The sequence below is a fragment of the Echeneis naucrates genome, chromosome 1 (genome assembly GCF_900963305.1).
Source record: "Echeneis naucrates chromosome 1, fEcheNa1.1, whole genome shotgun sequence".
NCBI classification, from domain to species: domain Eukaryota; kingdom Metazoa; phylum Chordata; class Actinopteri; order Carangiformes; family Echeneidae; genus Echeneis; species Echeneis naucrates.
Window position 1 is genome coordinate 23,018,312 of NC_042511.1, and position 21,454 is coordinate 23,039,765.

General features: G+C 40.1%; 1 protein-coding gene across 5 annotated transcripts in view; it reads left to right on the forward strand.

The window, feature by feature from the left end:
- nr3c2 (nuclear receptor subfamily 3, group C, member 2) overlaps positions 1 to 21,454 on the forward strand; it is a 66,562-nt gene that overhangs the window by 25,674 nt on the left and 19,434 nt on the right. For 4 of the 5 annotated variants that reach the window (XR_003840594.1, XM_029498570.1, XM_029498553.1 and 1 more), the window contains one exon: positions 13,110 to 13,237. Coding sequence is in view for 4 of the 5 variants with exons in the window: in XM_029498570.1 (XP_029354430.1) it covers positions 13,110 to 13,237 (128 nt within the window). In the remaining variant the exon portion in view is untranslated. Of the gene's footprint in view, positions 1 to 13,109; positions 13,238 to 15,320; positions 15,330 to 21,454 lie in introns of all 5 variants that reach the window. The other variant, XM_029498562.1, reaches the window with a different exon arrangement.

Sequence of the window (21,454 nt, forward strand, 5' to 3'; positions counted from 1 at the left end):
GTTTAAAGAGACAGTTCGACTGAACATGTATGGATTTTTTTAAATGCCTCCAGTATACAAAGGAAGATGTGAGTCTCCAGCATGAGGCTAATGTCGATGTTTGGTTCCACGATGGAACACTTTGCCTTCTGCAACAAATGGCTTTAATCCACATAAATTAGAAAAAGTTGCTCAGCAGGAGGCAAAGATTACAGGGATAATGCACGCAGTGTGTGTCTGTTTGTGTTCTGGAAAAGAGGGACGACATGAAGGAATAGGGAGGCTGCAACGAAATGGCTGAGGAAGCAAGAGTGTTTGCAGAGGCACGGTGAAAGAGCAGCAGCTGGGGTAAGAACCTTTCAGCAGCATGCCAGAGCTGGCCCGCTACAACAACAAAAAAAGGTGACACAGGAGGAACGTTGAATCAAATCAGCAGGAGCAAAATCTCTGGAGGAGGACAAACTGTGCGACAAATTGTAAACAGCTTTTGTCATTTGATATTGTTTCGCTATTGTTCTAAATAATATAATTTTGTCAACTTGTTGGCCAGGAAATTACCTTCTTATGTAGAAAGACAAACAAATAAAAACCAGACTTAATGTTTTTTGGACATTCAGTGGGAAAGTTTCTGGCTCATTCAGTAGTGTATAATAGAGAAATTGGAAAGGTGATGTATCCACAGCACAGACCGTATTATCTGGACCTTTTTGGATGAATTAAACTTCATTATGTTCTGCAATAAATAAGCAAAGCATCATTCTTTTGTGTGACTAAAACTATAAACTATAACCTGTATGAACTGGGGACAATATGGTAAATGTAAATTCTGACCACGTTTCCTGGGGGGATTTGGTGGTGACAGATCTATCAGAACAGACTGGCACTTCTTGGGAATTTACAGTAACCAGAGTGTGTATGCTTTGGCCATGGATCCCAGTGAAGTGGGCATGCTTCACACACTAACATGGCTGTTATGACAGGCGCTCTCCTATAAAGCCTCTGTGGACAGACAGGCCCTGAGGGCAGAGTACATAAAGAGGAGTCAGTGGCACATTGAGAGGCCATCAATGTGCTACACAGTACATGGTGTCAGAAATGTGGATGTAGTGTGCCAGTCAGGGTTTGGGCGAGAAACTATATGCTTGATGGGAAATTGACAGACGTCTGTCCCGATTCCACCATTTGCATCGCTCAGAAATACTAATTACGCTCTATTTCCTCTTACAAGGCTACTCATTAGCGCTGACAGGTTTCGCAACATGAAGCGGAACAGTGAATAGACAGAAAATGTGGAGCTACAAGCTGCTTTCTGGCTGCACAAAACCTGCGTTTCGATAGGGAATCTTTTGTTCACAGCATAAATCTCCATGGGCTAAAGTCCTGTTCCTGATTCAATCTCCATGGGCTCAAAGTAATGAAAATACTTTTTAAAAATTCACTCTGGTTGCACCATGAGTAGTCTCCTTTAAGCAAGGCATCCAGAAACCAGGTTTAATTTTAATTCTTTATTTTCACTCATCATAATAGCCAAAGTAACGCTCTTATGCACCTTTAAAATAAGACATTGTTCATGCACTCACCCCCTTCTCCACCTGAGACCTCGCTCCCATTCTTAAATATTTATACAATGAGCTGTAGATGTCATGTATTTACCCTAATCTTCAGAGTTTCATACACCTCAAACAATGAGATGTAGTGTGTACACAAGGCAGCATGGGAGAGATGGAGAGGAAGTAGAGAAACCTCTGAACCGATAGTATTTCCTTCAGATGGAAAATGTGGGAGATATTCTGAGCCCCATGAGTATTTGGTTGGGCGAATGTTTTATTTGAACAGGGAGTCTTAGTGGCAAAGCCTGATGTCATGATTTATTAAAAGTGCAGCGTGAAGGGAATTATAACATGGTGGGAAGTAGTGCATGTGTGTATGTGCTTGTAAATCTATGTTGACGCATATGTTTGTGCACATCTGACAGCATCGCTGGAGATGGAGAGAGGGAACAAGGACAGTATTGTCATGTGACTGCATTCTAAGATGTACCTGACAATGATTTCTTGGTAGATGCTGCAGGACTTCTTTCAATATGGGAAAGCAGTTAGCATCTATGGATGCACAGATATGTGGAGGAAAGGCTACACAACATGGTTGTTATGGTGAGAATATGATCTACGGCTGGAGGGAAAACTGAAACAAAGAGTCAATAAGACATTTAGGGCGTTTGAGCTCATGGGGTACGCACCCTAACGAGCCCTAAAGCCAATAAGAAACTACACTACACTAAGTCATTTTTCATGCGGGGAGCACGGCGTCGTAGTGGTTAGCGCTGTTGCCCCACAATTCTGTGGACTTTGCATGTTTTCCCCGTGCCTGCGTGGGCTTCCTCTGGTTTACTCCCACCGGCCAAAGACATCATGTTTAGGTTAACAGGTGACATTAACATGTTGGCGACCTGTCCAGGGTGCACCCCGCCCTCGCCCAGAGGGAGCTGGGATCGCCTCCAGCACCCAGAAACGGATAAGCGGTAGAAGATGAATGAATGAATGTATGAAATGGCAGAAATAATCTAGTTCTAGCTGTGCTCAACTGTGACAAAAACGAAATATCTTTGTCATTTGGGTTGTTCTTGAATTAATTTTGTAATTGAATTAAATTGAATAAAAAAATTTAAAAAATTTAAAAAATATTTGAGGAAATTGTGATGGGCTTTTTATGATGGACAAGTAATCAATAAATCAGTTGATTAAGAAAATTATTCTAAATAATTCAATAAAAAAAAAAATCTATCACAAGTTCCCAGAACCAAAGGCATGATTTTTCCACTAAATTTTGTATTTTGTGAAATTTAGAATGATTTTTACTGTATCTTATGCCTTTATTTGAAGGTTTTCAGTTGAGAGGCTGATAGCATACATCAGGAGAGAGAAGTGTGTGTCAAAAAACAGAAGTCCCTGAATGCAGCCCAGTGCAAATGAACATCAGTTTAATTATTTGTGTGTGACATTTGTATGTGTATCTGCCAGAACTGAGCCCGGGATACTGCAGCTACATCATGTGCATCTTAATCACAAAGCCACCAGGAAGCTGTTCAATTCTTTATTTTGTCGGAGATGAATTAAAAGCCCTACAGGGATTTAGATTATAATATGAGATGGAGAAAAATTACAAATTTGTTCTTGAAGAAGTTAGAACATACGAATGTTGACATGAATAATGTAAAACATTTAATCCGTTATTATCGTTGTTGGTAAATGTTATGTTTATGGAAAAATTTATCATCAATTTCTTTAGCATTAATATGATTGTCTGAATTAATGATACAGAGATTTTTATTTTTCATGCATGACAGTGAAGCCCGGCCAGCAAATGAGTCAGTATCTATTCTCTGTGTTCCTGCAGAGCTCTCATCCCTGGAAGTGCCCCACCCAAAAGGTGACTTGGGTGCCTTCTCTGTCAGGGCAGCTGCATGCATCACTGCATATCCTTCACCCCATTAAATATACATCAATTGTCAGCCATACCTGTGAGGCAGCTCTCACCTGGGCCGGGGTTATGGTGACTGATGTTATTTTTAACCTTGTGTTTTGTGGCTACAATATGTGTCACGTGTAAGTGCGTGATGATGAGAGGGATGAGTGAGAAGTGAACAGATGATAAAAAGAGCCTTTCTCTCTTGATGTTTATGCTCTCGACTCTCCCACACTGCCCCTCTTCCTCTTGGTTCTCTTTCCACACAGCCGACACATCTCTTTGTGTAACATAAAAAAAAAAAAAAGTTGGTGGAAAAGCAAGTCTGGGCATTGTGTAGAAATGGTCAAGGGCTGATACATGTGACCTCCTTCTCACTGTGGCTCTTGATTCGTAGACAAAAATATCTGCTCCCTGTTTTATTAAGGCCACTGTCTGTCAATCTTTGTCTGAAATGAACAAATTGAGAAATGTTAATCTAGTTTTTTGGCTCACACCTCCAATACAACTGCAGTCTGAAGGTAAAAGATACAAATGTTTTTTTACAATGAGACATCTAAATAAAATGTAAATATTAATATCCACAGTGTCCTGTGAGGAAAGAGACTGATTGAAGATATGGTTTAGAGTCAAAGGTTGGATTTAACATTTGTTGTGGTTAGAGTTATTTATTTTGTCAGCACATACTGCACATAATTGTCCCCTTGATAGTTCATTGTGTAGACTGAGATTTTCCTTTTTGCACTAGTATTTTTTTATGGGAACCTAATTGCACTATGTCCCTCAGCAGGTGTTGCATTGTTCATCCAGTGGCCATCTGGGCCTGTAATCCTTTGGAGGTGAACACACTGAATTTGAAAAAGGTCATTGCACAGACACATCACTTTGGCCCATTGTGTGTGTGTGTGTGTGTGTGTGTGTGTGTTTGTACTGCTCGTCTTTGCCCTCTAACCTTCTTTCTCTTTTGCATTTTGTGCTGCCTGTATGGGACATTTTGTACTTGTGAGGTCAGAATCTTAAACTTGACCTTTTAGGAAAATAATGTCAAGCTTTTACAATAAGAAACCCTGAAGCCACTGAACAAACTATATTCATAATCCTCTTGAACCTGTCATTTGTGCTGGCTGGCCAATTTTGAAACAAATAAGGTTCTTTTTTTTTTAAGAGAATGCAGAACTACAGCTTGTCATGATCCCCAAATGAACCTGCCACGAGGGCTTTTTGTCTAAAGATACCATTTAGAAAACTTCTAATGATCCATATTTCTGGAGCTGTATAGCTTATATAGTATCAGCATGTTTTTGGTTCATTACTTGATTGGCTCCTGATAGATGCTGTCAGCAGCACTTTGGGCTAAGTGGGTGAGTGGAGGCAGGTCTTCTCGCCGGGTATATGACTGCTCTTCTGCTGTTGAACCTGTCAAATACTATTGAGAGGCTGACTGAAGAGCAGCTCTCAGCACTTCTGGAGCTAACATGCAGAATGTGCTGCCATGGTGCTAACCACCTGGATTGCAGCCAGCCATAGACTTGGCTTTGGCTCCTCTGCACAGCCCGCTTCTTGAGGTTGTGGTTTCATACCCTGTGACTTCAATGAACCACTTGACTATTAACTGTATACACAATAAACAGCCAGGGCAGGTCTGCTTGGCAGCCCCATGGCTAACTTTAGCCCTCCACATGTATATTACTATGTGTGTTTGGAGCGCTTCCCCTGAGCTCACACTGGACTTGCTGCCTGCTCTTCCTTCATGGATGCCCCAGCAGAATTGTAAATGACTGGTGGGTGGTGAGGATAATCTTATGTGACAGCTAATGCGTAGGGTTGCTGGCAACATGTGTCAGTGCCAGTGCCAGTGTACATTAACCTACATTCAGATTAAGGCCTTTTGGAATCCCATGAGAAAAGAAGAGGTCGCCTTTTGAATAAGATGTTTTTGGCACGTTTAATTTCTTTGATCTCACAAGCTGAAATTATTTTGTTTTTAAGGGATTTAGCAATTAAATGTCCACCTCCTGTACACTTTAATCTGATTGACCAAACCTTTTTTTTTACTCAAAAATGTAGCTGTAAACAGGAGTTGGATGTGTACTAACTGTTGCTAGAAAGTGGAGAACAGAGGTAAAGAGTGTGGGGCATGGAGGTGGCTCAGGTCAGGGCTGATCCCTTAAAGATAATCTCCCTCTCCAGGGATTTGTTTTTCTCTCTGTCCTAGGCCCTCTAAGCTGAGTCTGGAGGTCACCTGCTACACAGACAAACAGACACATTTGTAAGGAGCCAGGTATTACATGAAAGTACTGGGAGAAAGCAAAGTAAGCAGTAAATAGAGCTGAAACATGAATAGAAGAGGAACCCTGGTGGAGAGTTCACCCAGAGCACTAAAATCAAAGGATTTGCATCTAAAATAAAACCAGTTTTAGCAGTACAGCTTTGAAGTGGTCCATTTGTGTTTATATTCGTGGCAGGAAACTAGATTTGAGTAAATTCTGAGCCACGTTTCACAAAGGTGGTAAAACAGTCTCACTTTTGTGTATTTAGTTAGATTTGAGCCAACTACGGTGCTTATTTTTATTGTCATCATGCACATTTATGTTTAGGAGAAAAATGTGATTTAAGTCACTGAAGTGGTATTCTGTGTTCCTTCATGTGTTGAACATTTTGGGTGTAACTCCAGCCTTTTGTTTGCATGGTTTCTCTCCTTCCCATGCCTGGAAATCAACCTGATGCCCAACAACGCATTTCTCAACACATCAGCTGAACTGTGGTCTCAGCTGTTGTTTTGGCTGTTCCTGTTTTTAGCAAAAGATCTTGGAAATTTCATGCTAAAACGGGAGACTTCTGTGATCAGTAACAAATCAGTGTGAAGAACACGTGAAAAGTTAAGTTCTTAGAGGCAATAAAGGCACTTTTGTGCAGTCTATCAAGCCAGTACTGTAGGACGTGACCAGAGGATTTGATAATGTTTCTGCAGAAGTGCAGAAAAGGAGCATTGTTTTGTTGGTATCATTTAAAAATAGTTCTGTTGTTGCTTTTTAATGTGATCAACTACAATATAATTTTTCACAAGGCTGTTATATTTCACTACATTTGCCAGGTGTGTGACATCTGTACATCTCTTGTGGCGTATGAAAACTTGCAGCTCTGGAAAATGTCTCTGTGCGGAGAAAGTTTTGGAGGTAACCACGCTAATGAGTTGGATTTACACCAAGTTTTTGTGCAGATGTGCTATTCCCAAAGAGTTCCTTGAGGTATTGGCGATCATTGACCTGGTTCATGCTTTGTGTGTAAATAAACTTTGTGGGCTACATGTGGTCAGAAATGAACGAGTGGGTGTGTTGACCTCATAAACCGTTTAAGAGCTGTTTCTTTTTCTTACTGTGGCATTATGCAAAGAGCTGAGTTTTAATATTGCTGCAATAAATTTTTGGAGTTCTACATATAAAGTGTGCGAAGCATGTGCAACAGCATTTATTTAATAATTGCTTTCACATAGAGTCAGACTATATACTGTGCTGCAAAGGAGCCATGAATGAAGCTTTGGGCATGAAGTGGCCTAATTTTATTCTGCATGGATGTGATCAGTCCCTCGTTGCCCTCGGCAGGCATGAATTACAGGAGTTTTGAGTCACAATAATCTTCCCAGGAGATAATAACACCCTGCCACATCATCCTGAGATTGATGTCTACACTCAACAAGGCCAAAATATCTCAGGTGTTTTGTTTGATTCACTATGTAAAGCAGTGAGTGATTTAGATTTTTAAAGTGGTCAAACAGCAGTGGCGAGTCGTAAGCAGCTGAGTTCCACTCCTGCGGCCCTAAAGGCATCTACTGTCTTCATTTCTTCAAAAAGCCCCTGGGCCTTTCAGCTGCTGTTGCATACAGAAGAAAAGGTGAAGGTTCAGTGATGATGTTTATAGTTGTTTGTGGAATTTAGAGACAAGTACAGCTTCAGACATGTTGAGTGCAAACTAGGTACTAAAGGACCTAAATCATACTGCAGTAAGACGCAGCCTCTAGCAGCTCCCTCAAGACTACAACTTACTTAGACATGTATGAATGAATATGTGTTGGTTTCTTAACTTGTCTCATTTCTTTGTTAACTCAAAACAGTGGATTTATATAAAGATAATCACGATTTGCTGTCATGGAGAAGGTCACTTGAAGTTTGTCGGCACAAGCCTTGGAGGGGAGACAACACAACAGCTTGGAATTTCAAACAAGGAATGCAATCACAGCTGGGATACCAGACTCCATAACACAGCAAGTTCGCCATTTCTGTGGTGAAATACATTTCATTTGATGTTGAAAATGCCTCATTTGCACTGTGCGTGAAGTCTATCTGTTGCATTATGGAGAAAGTAAATATGATAAAAAAAAATCAAACCAACAAACAACTTTTCTTTTTTGGGACATATGAAACACCAAATTGATTAAGCATATACACTTTTCTTAATTTTATAAGACAGCCAGTCAGAGTAGATTATACTGTAACCTTAACACAAGTGTAACACAAAACTGCCAAAGAGGAAATCTCATATTTCTGTATGCTCAGTTACTCTGTCCAATGCCAGGGTCACCTTCACCGGAAAAATAAATCCCTGGTGGCTCTCTAACACTACCCATAAGACCTCTCTCCCTTTGAGAGGCAGTGAGTGGGTGTCAACCTAATGTTTATACTGTTTGCTCATGGTTATGTAAGGCATTTTGTCCTTTTCCTCTTTCTCTCTCTCACCATTCCTCAGCTTGTTTAAACTAATCTACCTTTACCTTTCCAAAAACGCAAACTTGTGTGTTAATAAATATTCTTTCAGCTGGTCAAGCTCAAGATTTTTCAGAATGCAAAGGTGTGTATTAAATAAATATTGTAGACCAGACTGTAGAGAGACTGTACTGTAGATGCTGTGTGTTTTTTTTCTTTTACTCTTCTCAGAGTCAAGGATGCTTCTCTTTCATGAAGGGCAGGGTTAGGAGGCTGTGGTGCTTGTCTGAACTATCCCTGTGATAACAGCCTCTAGAATGAACGAATGAGTGTGTCTGCTCAAACACACACACACACACACACACACATACAAATGGCTCTTTGCAGTGGGCAGCTCTGCAGCAGCGTAAATACAGTACAGTACGGGGCACAGATCTGTGGTGTGCATGGCCAACAGTGTTACATGCATGATGAGGACATTGTTTTTCAATACAACAAAACTCTCTCTTGTGGTTCAGCTGCTTGCTTACTGTCATACGAATGTACTTTGTGCAGGTCACAGGGTTCAGTCTTACCACGTGTGCCCTGCTGTCCTCCATCATACAGCCATTCTCATGGCCCATTATTCACCCATAATGATGTTATCTTGATAACCTCAGAATAACTATGGCTCCTTTGACTTCCTTTATATCTCTAATTTGTCAGTTTTCTTCAACTTCATGCTCCGTTTCTATGGCAACTAATTGCTCTAATTATGCCACGCTCAGCTGACTTCTGACCTTTTCTTGTGACCCATAATGACCTGTTTATGGTTAATGGATTAAGAGAGAGATAAAGAAGAGAGAGAGAGAGCAACTTCAGTTGACAGCAATGGTCGTAAAGTACAGCGTTTCCAGTTTCTGATGAAACTTTGGCTTGAATAAGCATCCTTTCTGGTTGTATTGCTCATTAATTTAGCATTCTTTCCACAGCTGAGTGAGGGTGGAGATATTTGAACCATTTGGAGAATGCTCACAGTGCGACATCCAAATTACATGTAGAAAAGCATGAAGCCAATTTGAGCCCAAACATCTGTACTGTGGTTTGTCCTCACACATTTTAGTGGGCATAGACTTCATCCTGCTTCAAACTTTCACATTTCCTTTGCTTTTGTCATTTCATTAATACTTTCCCTCAGCAGCATGCCAGTCTGAGAAGCTCTAGAGGGGGCAGCGAGCGTTAGGAGTTACAAATTTCTGCTTGTACATTTTGGTGGGAAGAAACAGCCAGCATGTACTCATACTCATCTGTATCCTCATGGGAAATAAACAGCAACTAAATCAGTTGTTAGCTTTGTGTGTTATCTTTAAAGATGAAAGGACACAGAAAACAATGAAACTGCTGCCCTGGGGTTTCTGTAGGAAGGGAAAAAAGCAACAACTGGAGCGAAGAATGAAACCTTTGATCTGTGCAGTCAGCCCCATTGAGCTGGTCTGAGACTATACCCAAAAATAGGGAAGACAGGGGTCAAGAAAAAAGTTATAGACCCAGTTCACAGAAGAAGCCTGTTCCCTACTGCAGCACTTTTTGGGGGAACTGTTAGACAGTTAGTTACTGCTGAGGATATTCTATTATTTCTTGCAAAAATAAAAGATGTCTTCTATTCAAGGATTAAGTAGAACAATATTTTTATATGGAATATAGCATACAGTGTATAGTACACCTTCTTCTCAAAAAATTAAATGTAAAAAAAACATCTGTAGTCAGTCAGTATTATCTCTCCTACTTTCTGGCCCTTATCAGAATTTGATGTTAGGTGACACAAGGTGCTGCAGTCAGGTATTAACTGTGGGAGCTGCGGGCATTAACAAGATGTTACTTTGAGTAGTACATTATCATTTAAGCCTTCATTGCAACAGACATAAATTGCAACCTCTGAATATTTCAAGCTGTTGAAATGACAAGCAAAACAAAAAAAGAAATTTAGCTGGCATGTCCTTGTGGCCTGGCAGTCAAAAATGCTGCACTACTTAACCGATGTCCCACTTTTCATGTGATTGCATGTCATTTACTTGCTCTTCCGAGCTCCTTAAAACTTCCTCTCATTATTATTCTTGCACATACCTTATGCTGACAAGCAGTAGGTTAATATCTCTGCCGAAACAGCCTGATTTGGGAATGTCTGTTCTCATGTGTTTAGTTTTGGGCTACTGGCAGCCATCGGTGCACAGTCAGTGCAGCCTGGCCCGTCTACTCCGGTTTCATAAGCATAGAGAGTGAATGACCTATATACTTACAAGAGGGAGGGGAAGTCACCTTGTTGGTGGACCAACAGTCAGGCATGTTGGCGCACAGCAACAGTGTGTTAAGGTGCGGGACGATTAAACCCTTACCCAATGTCCTGATGTTAAAAGCATAATTTTGAGGGACGTCTCATATTTGTCCTGTATTTCTCATAGCCTTAATAACTTGTGGGGTTGCTTTTCTTGGCATGGGCTGTCTTTCTTTTTTAACCCTGTTTTGTGACGGTGCGAAAATGCCAATGTATGGTGGAATATTATTTCAATTAACATGCTGAGAAACACACCTTGATAAGGATTTGCACATACACACATACGCACACTCGCATTAGCTGAAAGCATGAGGCTGGGTGCCAGAAAGATCTAGTCAGACAAACACCTCACCAGAGACTCCTCTAAGTGTCCTAACAAATTGAATGTGTGTGTAGATGGACAAGGGGGAATTAGATCAGTGGTCCTGATTGTATCTGAGTGTGCTGTTGCTGTACCCCTTTCCAGCAAGACCCCCTGGAGGAAATGTGCGTGCGTGCAGGAACAACCAGGGCAGAGAAACGAAGGGAGAATAAGAGAGGGGGAGCTTGGCAGCTGGTTTGATGAAGGATGTAAGGAGAATGTTAACCAGACAATCACCTTGCATGTTATTGATTGAGATGGGAGAAAGGTAATTAGCACAGAAAAGACAGGGAAGCTGAGGCCACTTTTAATGTTTTGATACAAGGTGTTCTCTCTTTGTACCCATCCACAAGTTGTTGTGTTCTTTGTGTTTTTCTGCGTTTATGTGCATGAAGGGAAATTTAACAAATATAGCCCACATCCAAATTTTATTTAATCTGACGTGCGTCCACCTCACCTTAGATGCGACTTTGAATCCACTCAAAATGTAAATGTACACATCCATCCATTATTTTTATTAGATGTGAGAGCCACCTGATTCAGTGTCATTCAGTTAACAAGTAGCAGAAATAAGTAGCCTACCCTAATAAAACGAGCCTATTACAATTTTATTCACACCATTAAGCTACATGTCACGTGCCCTCCTGCACGGCGCAAACCTGGTCAGGAAAATGATGAAACATGTCAGGTCTCATACTTAAATGTATTTAGTGTCATTCTGTGCTTTTAAATTTTACTTTTTTTTTTCCTCTCACTCCATCTTTTGACTTGCATCTCCATTAACTTCAGTTTGGTTTGAAAAATAGATACAGGCTTTATGTCCTAAGGTGTGCACTGGATACAGGACGAGTTTAGAATGGATCCTTCATATAATATTCTGTCTACAGCCCAAGCTGATTTAGATTTTTGAAGCCGATACTGATTTAAAAATTTAAATCTAATTTCTTTTCCTTTTTACATGAATTGAAGCAAACCCTTTTGATGATGAGCCATTAATTTTGGTTATTACATTTTATAGCTCAACAGCTATAAAATGATGTGGCCCTGTTTCTAAATGACATGAAAACTCTTTGGCATTTCAGTACTGCAGTTTCATGCTATCTGTCAGCCAGCACACACTCATGTAAGTCATATAAAGCACGCTTACAAAATTATTTATGACAAAAAACTCCTGATAACCCTGCACGTTGTAGTCACTGAATTAAAATAATGCCTCAACTAATCTATCTAAAAGCAAGAATATTTAAGATTTGTAACCAATTAATTTATCAGTGAAACTAACCAACCAAGTTAACCAAATATATCACAAACGTTAAAATGACAGAAAACAGATGTCATATGATATGAAAAAGTTGTATTTATTGTATTTATTTGTATTGCATTGTATTGTATTTATTTGTATTTATGTATTTAATTTAATGAATTTATTTCATTAAATTCAAGGTTTAGGTTACTCTCGTGATGGAGAGTTTAGATCCCTGTGGGGTCTCTTTGTCGTTGTCAGACATAGTAGTGTTCCTTTTGGTAACTGTTTTCATAGTAGATGAGCCTGAAACAGAAATTGTCCGTTGGTTTCTATTTAAACTTGTTGGAATAGGTAAATTGGATCTGCTTGTCTAATTTAGCACAGTAGTAGCAAGAACATACTGAACATCCTGAGCTGTATTGGTCACGCCATTGTAGAAGTCAGTCAATAGTGAAAGCAGTAAACAAGGCCAAAGTAAACAATTCTGAGGATCAGGCAGAAGAGGAGCAGGCTGTTATCAGTTCTGTTGCCTGTTGGTTGTGGATTAGCGTAAATAATGAAAACATGATGCCATACTTAGAATTACAGCTAACATCAGTGCTGAAGCTCACCTTTGAACTTTGTTGCACAATTTACACCATTTACACCACCGTTTCAGTGAGATGTGGTTTCTGATACTTCAGTCCACCATTCAACTTTTTCAAGACAAGGGAGGCAAGTGTTTAGGATCCCACAAAACACTGACATTCTGCTCTATGTGTCTGCACTCATAGAATTTAAATAGCCTTGTCTATAATTCTGTCGTTGTCATCGCTGTTATTTCTGTCATCTCAGTTGAGCCCAAGGCCCTCCTCTCTCTGTTGGCACTCATCTGAATGGCCATCCACATTGTGCTGCTACTGCTACTGTGTATTACACTAATGTGTATTACATTGTTATACAGGGAGAACGCAGGCATTCTGCGCTGGCTTTGTTGGCCTTTGGAAATTCTTTGTTTGATTTGTGCCTGGTCAGAAAAAAAACTGTGTTTGTGTGTGTGTCTTTCAGCTCACCATTGAGACAGCCATCCTCCACAGTCAAAGTGTGCCTGGTTTGTGGAGACGAGGCGTCAGGATGCCACTACGGAGTCGTGACATGTGGAAGCTGCAAAGTCTTCTTCAAAAGAGCAGTAGAAGGTATGGCTTTAACCCCTGTTCAAACAAAACAACTATATTCAGGGCTTTCCTATAGCGGCTGAGTAGGAATAATGCACTGCAATCTCCAGCATCTTCACCACTTTAAGAAGAACGATGTAAATCCCAGCAAGAGGCATATCTGCCAAATCAACGGGAAGAAGTCAGCATGAGAATACAGAGAGGCACTGAAAACACATAAAACACAACAAAACAATGACTTAGCAAAATATTTCCATTAATATCATAAATCATTTAATATTTGTTAAAGCTAGAATAAAAATAGTAGTGGTCAACACAGCCTTTACAAACAGTGTCATCCAGAAACCATAGAGAACGCATTGTATTTTCTGAAATTGCAACACGTTTCTGCAGATTAGTCCTCAGATTTGTGAGTCTGTTGCTTTTTTACCTTTTGTCCTATTAACATGCAGTGTTGTCTTTTATGAATGTGATGTGAATGTGGTCAACGTGTGCTTTTCCACTTGCACATGTTCTAGTTTGTTGCTCTCATACAATTTTTTATTTTTTTCTTCTGAGAAAAGTGTTGGGAGTTGCTTAAACTCTTTTCTAATAAGTCCCTCTCGGCAGGAGACAGCCACTGTGCCAGTATTACGCTGTTATTCAGCAAGTTTCACTCATATTGCATTTCGCCAAAATTAATACCCACGTTTGGTTCAGTAAATATCAAATAATTTCAAACAATATCATCTTAACTCACACCTGCAGCCTTCAGAATTATTGGCAGGTGTTCAGCTCATTTCATTAACAGTGGTTTGTAGAGACTACCTTGTGCCAAGTAAGTCTAAATTTGTGGTACAAGCTTATGGCTATTTCAACTGTATCCGTATCAATGAAAAATATGTGTGAAAATACAATAACTTCTCTCAATTTTCACATAATCACTTTTGTCTTGATAGAATAATGTCTGACAAGTTCAGTTAAACAAGTTCAGAGTGGAAAGGAGTGAGGCAGCTTGTTGCTTTCAGTACTGATCATTATTTATCAATAACTGAGTCTAGTGTTATTTTTACTACACTGCTTTATGCAACAAGCTGTTTTACCTCAGTAGCCCTTCCATATATTTTATTTCCAAAACATCAGTACAATTACCAAAAGCAGACTTTATATTTATAGCCTGTGACCAAGCTGAGTGGCACATCGGGGGAGAGAGAGAGAGAGAAAAAAAAAACAACATAAAAAAACATTCAGTTATTCTCCTATGGCAGCCCTTTATTTTATATTTAGCTTGGGGAAAATCAGCAGCACCATAATGTGCTTTTCATTTTGTGCCTGTTGCCGGAGGCGTTGGCCTAACTCATTTAGATGAGAGTTTGAATGCAAAACACACTTTTACAGACCCAGAGTAGGAGAAAAAGAAAGGAAAAAACAGAAACAAAAACAAATGAGCAAACAAGTCTGCCAGCCAGCCATTAGGACCTCTAGGTGTTTGGCCATTTGAGAAATTACTTTCATTTCCAATCAAATCATGCTTTAATTTAATATTATTTACACACTGTCAGTCTGTACACTGGAAACCAGATTATATGTCTGGGATTATCAAATCAGGCGTGACACTGTTCTTGATTGCATGGCCAGCAAAGAGCCAATGACGGATGCTAAAGATCTGACACTGTGTGAGTCCCAGTCAGGTGAGACTCTGGAAAGCTCAGACCTCTAGATGGCTCAACCACTGAACTCATGGTCTCATGCTTGATTTGTGATTAGAATTACAGTTAAAACAGTTAAAATCGTCCTCATACGCCTTCAGGAGCATTTCTTGTCAAACAACTGCAACTGCACACTACGAAAGGCTAACAAGGACAATGTCAGATTCATTAAGACTGCACGAGTCCTTCAGAGGGGCAAAGCGAGCCATTAACTTACTTGACCCCTCCACAGCTGCTCCTAAGATCGAAAGAGAGGCATAAGGTGTAGAATGAAAGGATGAAAATAGTGAGGGAGGGATTTTGCAAGTGAAGAGGACAGTGAAAGAGATACAGCAAGGGAAGGGCGGGCGGAGGACAAAGAAAAAGTCCGATGCAGACAGAGAGATAAAGAGAGAAGGAGCAAGAGAGTGGGAGAGGGATGGAAAGTGATGCGTCAGCAATGAGCGCCAGAGAGGTGTAAGTCAGGACGTGTTACTCCTCCTCCTTCTCCTCCTTTTTCCTCTCAAAGTTAAAAACTTTGACTCCATATGATGAGATATAAAAGGAGACTGCAGAGAGTGGGCATCTGTACAAGGGGAATAATCCAGCCCATGCTTAATTTCTTTTGCACCGCCTGCCTCGGGGGACACAACTTTTCAGTCGGCTGTAGCTCATTAGACAACTGGCTCACAGCCCTTTACTACAGAGCTAGTTAGCATTCTGGAGTCATCAACAGATCACGTGAAATCCTCTGACTGTGGAGGGTCTGGTTTCCCCTTTATTCGGACAAGTGTTGTGTCAGGTAGCTTTATTTTACATGGACAAAGCTTGGCACAGGTATTATTCGGATTCTACATTTAAGGTTTATATAGACCATCTGTTTTGAATATCTACTGGCCACATGAGAATTTTACTTTCCAAATCTGTGCACTCACAGTCCTCCTCAAGAGAGCCAATATTCATTCCACTTAATTTTTGTCATATCTACCAGAAGGCACAGCCAACTGTACACTATAAAGTTTATTACTGTGGCTCCAGGAAATATATAGAAATATCAAATTAAGTACTGAGTATACTCTGGCTGTGAGCTTTTCAAATGCCATCAATTCAGTCTTTAAGCATTCACAAATATTACATTTGCACAGTCACTTATTTTTCATGAAAGAAACATTCACCCACCTGCTCTCCCATTCACTACAAGTCATATGTTTATCTTACACAGTATGGCAGCTCTAGTGTTATTTCCATTTTATTTACTGTCACATTTGAGATGTACTTATATCGTAAACAAACAGAATAAGGGCAGTAACTTTTATGAATCTCTCAAACTTTGCAACTGTATCGCTACTGTTGACTCAACTGTCAAGTGCAAACATGCAGCAAATGTATGTGCTCTATTGAAATGAGTGAATTCTCCAGTATGAATGTTTGTTCTGTGCCGCAGAAAATGCCCTCTGACAAGCAAGTTCATAAATATGTCTTATCATCGCTAATGAAATGTGGAAACTAGAAATAGCTGAACGCATTCATATGTGCTTCCCTCCTGAATACACTCTACTAAGGACTAGTTTGTTGATACAAGGCAGCTGCACTCAATAAACGACTCCATGTGGAGTGCATTTGAAGAGTTGAACGCCAGATTATTATTCACATGTCATCTCGGTGGTTTGGCATGTCTTCTCTCTGTAATAATACTAGGCACTGCCTTTAGCTCACTAGCTGTTTTTGCTGGTGTCTTCTATTGAAATGAGAGCTTTACAAAGACATTAGTCAACCTTGTTACGGCCTCCCTGTGTCTCCAGTGTAACTGGGTCGTGGTTTCCATGGAGCTAGTGTCAATCTGAAAACCTGTTCCTCAGTACTGCCTCTGTTGGAACGGTCATCCGAGGACACGTCTTGCATTGCTTCAGCTTTGACGGGCAACTCTGGCATCCAATAACATCTTTCTTAGATCGGGATGGAAGAATAAAGGCCTCCTCCTTGCAGCACTGGAATGAACGCTTCAGGTTTTGTGTACAAGAGGCTCATGTAACGACTGCTGAAGAGAAGCCATTAAGCAGTGATGTTCTCATACCAGGTCCTCACATAAGACGCTCCTTGATGAAACATTGTGATAAGCACGCACATGTATGGGCACACACTTGCTCGTAAGTCGAGGAATCCAGGTGTACTGCATTACATAAAAATTACATCTGCCAAGCTTACTGTAAGCAGTCGGTGTGACCCACATTGTTAATGAGCATTTAAGTTGGAGAATGAAGGGTCTCTCTAATGAAGCCTCGATGCAGTTACAGCATGTGTGTGCATTTTATATCACTACTGCTTTAAAAATAGAAAGAAGCGCACACAACATAGAAGCACTGCATCTAAAGTTCACTTTTACATAACAAAATATCTATAATTAGATATATAAGAGGAGACATTTGTCAAGGGTTAGGGTTCCACAAGCTTCCACAAAGACCTATATTCCTGTTTAGCCAGCAAAATATGCATTTTGCCACTTTTTTTTTTGTCACTTGTGCCAAATGATTAAGAAGTTCAATAATTTCAGAACTATAATAGCCAGGACACACACCGCATTGTGTACATATCTTTTGGTGCATGTGCAGGATTATATAACTCACTTGTATGTACACAATACTTCCTCCATGGCCTCAGTTCCCCTGGCCCTGGGCTGACCTACAGGGCTGACCGCTCTCCGCTGGATACAATCTAACCTCCATCTCTTCCTTCTCCCTGGTGATACCTTTGTTCTTTGACATCAATGCAAAAAGTATCCAGTGCAGATAATGGATGATACCTTTTGTCTTCAACCAAATAAAGAGAGCATATCTGATAGGCTCTATCGGTGTCTCCTCCGATGATTGGTTTGTTACAGACACCGGACTAACAGTGTTGATGCAAGGCGAAAAATCTTTTTTTTTTTTTTTTAGTGGTGGCAAATAAGAAACTCCACACATTGTTATTTTTTATTTATTTATTTTTACATTCTGAATTTGAGGTAACCAAGATTTGACTCAATATAACTTTGATGAGAAAGAAGGTACTGGGGCGTGGGCACACTTCTACAATCAGCCCTTTCTGATTCAACAAAATGTGATGTAGTTCTCTCTCCTAGTTTAAATGCATATTTGAGTCTTTGAGTAAAGACTTATTATACTCTCGCTCACATTAAAGTTGTCACTGTAAATGTTAGTTATGGAGTACTGTAAAAGAGACTGATTATCAAAAACATTGCAATAACTGGCTTTTTTTTTTTCTTCACTTATAAATACCATATTGAGGCCTACATAAAGACTAAATGCTTTGTGTATAGTACGCAGAAAGCAGATGGGGAATATCTTTGTGAAAAGAAAATGCAATGGACAACTACTTGAGTTATAGCACACTATTATATGACAAGAGACATGAGTAAACAAAATAACAGCTTCTATTTACATCTTATTTTAACTTGTGCAGCCTCTCTCTCTTTAAAATTATCCAGACAGGGAAACTTAATTGTGTAGAGCCCTATCCAACACAGCTGGTTGTGTGTTGTCCAAAAAGTTGGAGTAGCAGAGCTATTGCAAGGCAATGATTTGCATATTGCTAGCCCAGTGGTAACAACAATTACATCTTTGAGAAGCCCGTCTTGTGGTTGTTTGGTAGTTAAACTATGCAATTTAGGTTGCTTAAATACCGATGAATGACGATCACAGAATTGACCAAAAGCTTTGCAAGTGGATATTATAATGGCGTTAATCCACGAGACTCAGATATTTCAGCATATCCTATAGTTATTTTCTATCTTATGTCTACAGTGCTGGCTTGCAAGTAAGACATTTGCTTCTTCTGCCAAATGTCATTCAGTCAGTCACACTAGCGTTATTGACATGGATCTGCTACTGTATCTGAGAGGCTATTTCCACAATCTTAGAAATGTGCACTGGCCATTTAAATGTGTCACACACACTAAGGGCTGAATTTTAGGAAAGGCCTAAAGCCCATCTGTGTTTTGTTTGGAAAGCAGATGTACTCTATCTGCGCCGGTGGCAGGATGACTGCAGGGCAGACTGCTCTTGTTCAAGTGGGGTCCCCACAGGAAAGAGTATTTCTCTCTCAGAAGAGCTTCCTTATAACTGATGTATGCTGAAGAAAGACAACATAAACTACTCAGTGGGTTGTTTCCAGATTGTGTGATCATTCACTATATGTACATCTGAGTGAACTTCATTAACCCTTTGGCAAAGAAGATTGCTATTGTCCACCAGGACTTTTTGCTAATTTTAACCATAAAATCGCCAGAAAGTGTCCTGTGAGTAAAGTGCTTTTGCCAATTTTTACAGAGCACTTAGGACCTTAGATATCCAGCAGTTTACTGTATGTCGAAAGAATGTATTAACAGTTAACAACAAAGGAACGGATTCAACTTCAACTTCTGAAAACAGCGCGAGTGGAATTGCTATAATGACCCTATATTGGCTGTGCAGCACAACTTCTCAGTTTTCAGGAACTGCTGGAATTTCTCAGTATAGAGCAAACATTCGCGAACTTATGGTAATTCAAAGTGCCATTGTGCAAATGTGTCGCTCAATTTAACAGGGTTAAAGAGCTCAGAGGATGGTTGATGCGAACAAGGACTGCATCATATTAACTTTAATAGAGTACAATAAATGCAAAACAAAATCTGATGGATCTTTATCTTTTAAATAGAGCATAGTTTGAAAATTACTAAGATATTTTGACATTTACCATTGTTATAGTTAAGACAAGACTAACAGAGGTTTTAGTTAAGAAGCACAAGGAAAACGGAATGCATGTTGACAAATTAAGCATTTTTAGATGTGAAAAATAATAAATTTTTTGTGCAAAATTTCCTCCATTTTTGAGGTAACACTTAAAATTTACATTAATCAAAGAGCATGCTACACGCACATATTCAGAGGTAAAAATGCAGCGTGAGTGCATTTGAGTGCATGCACCCACAGTGCATAAATAAACAACTTCTGTCCCTTTCAGATACACACACAGTCGTGGGCACACACACCACCGACTTCAGCTGTCTCATATAGTGTATTTCGTTACACAATTATTAACAAGATTCACAGGAATGAACAAAACAGTTGACAGGAAAGCTCCAGAGTTTTTAAGAATTGCCATTTGATCTGGCCTGTCCAAGTGAGAATGTGGGTATATGCTAGTATGTGTGTGTGTGTGCGTGCGTGCACACAAGGGGGTGGGGAAGGGGATGGCTGTGTTGTATTTCCTGTGTCGCAGTTTACTGTTTTTTAGAGCAAGAAAAATGGGCTTATGTAACGGTCATGTGATTTAGCCAGAAATAGTGGTGGGGCTACAGCTGCTGCCTCTCCTCCTGCAGCTTGGTTCCTTGGCTTTTGGCAGCAGCCAGACAGACACACTGCGCACTACTCCCGCTAGCTCAGAAAACAACTTCTGCTCATTCCTACACAAATACAAATACTGTACTCTCGATGAAACAAAGGCAGTGCACAGAATGTACATGTTTGAGCAAACTGCATGTAAATTGAACACACAATCTTTCTTGCAACAACACTGCAGTCTATGCCAGAAATCTCGGATGCTCCTAAAGAATCAAATCGCACAGGAAGAACATGTAGAAAAATACAGAGCGATATGTCCTGACCATATACAGAGTTTAAGTGGATGTGGACAAACTCTTAGCATTAACCTGAATAAAGGTAATTCATATACTGGGGTCACTGAGGTCATTATACGACACGATGCCATTCTATCTTGGTTGTGTCATGATTTCTGTGTTTGTGTCCGTTTTTTGTGAAAGTATGTGCAGTTTTTGTAGTTCTTTTTTTTTTTTTGTAATTGTCAAGGGGACTAGCTTTCTGTATGAGTATGTGTATGTGTGTGTGTTTGTGTGTGTGTGTGTGTTTCCATGCACACGTGTGTACAGGAGCAAGAGTGAATGACTGTGCGCGCGAGCATGAGCCCGTCTGTGTGTGGGCGTATGGCGCTCTGAGGCTGGCGGACGTGAGGAAAAAGGGAAAAAGGAGGGATGGAGATGCAGGCGTAAAGAAAGAGAAGAGTGGAGGAGGAGAGGAGCTGTACAGTGAAGAGCTAGTGGAGCGGAAGGAAGCACTCTGAATTGGGAGATCATTGGGTTTAGCTAACAGCTAGGCAGGAGGCAGGAGAGATTCTCGCCATGTTAACATCACTGTCAGGAATAGTCTAACTGCAGCCAGTGTCCTGGTTCCAGTGATTCCTAATACCCTCATGCCATATACTGTAAAATACACCATTAGTCATGCATTGTAGAGTGTGAGAGCAGAATACATACAATTTCAATAATTTTTACAGTGCTAATTATGAAATGCAGATCTGTGATATAGCCAGACATTTCATGGGTTTCGGTGTTGACCTACATTACAACAGATTCAACAGCAGAATCAAATGTTCATTGCTTTTCATCATAATGTAATCAAATGGACTGTATACTTTCTGCAATATGATCAAAGCTACTACCCTCATTCCATGACAAACCACCCTCAATCACCCTCCTTTCTTGCTCGCTTTTTATTTTTTCCTAACTACACATCCATTC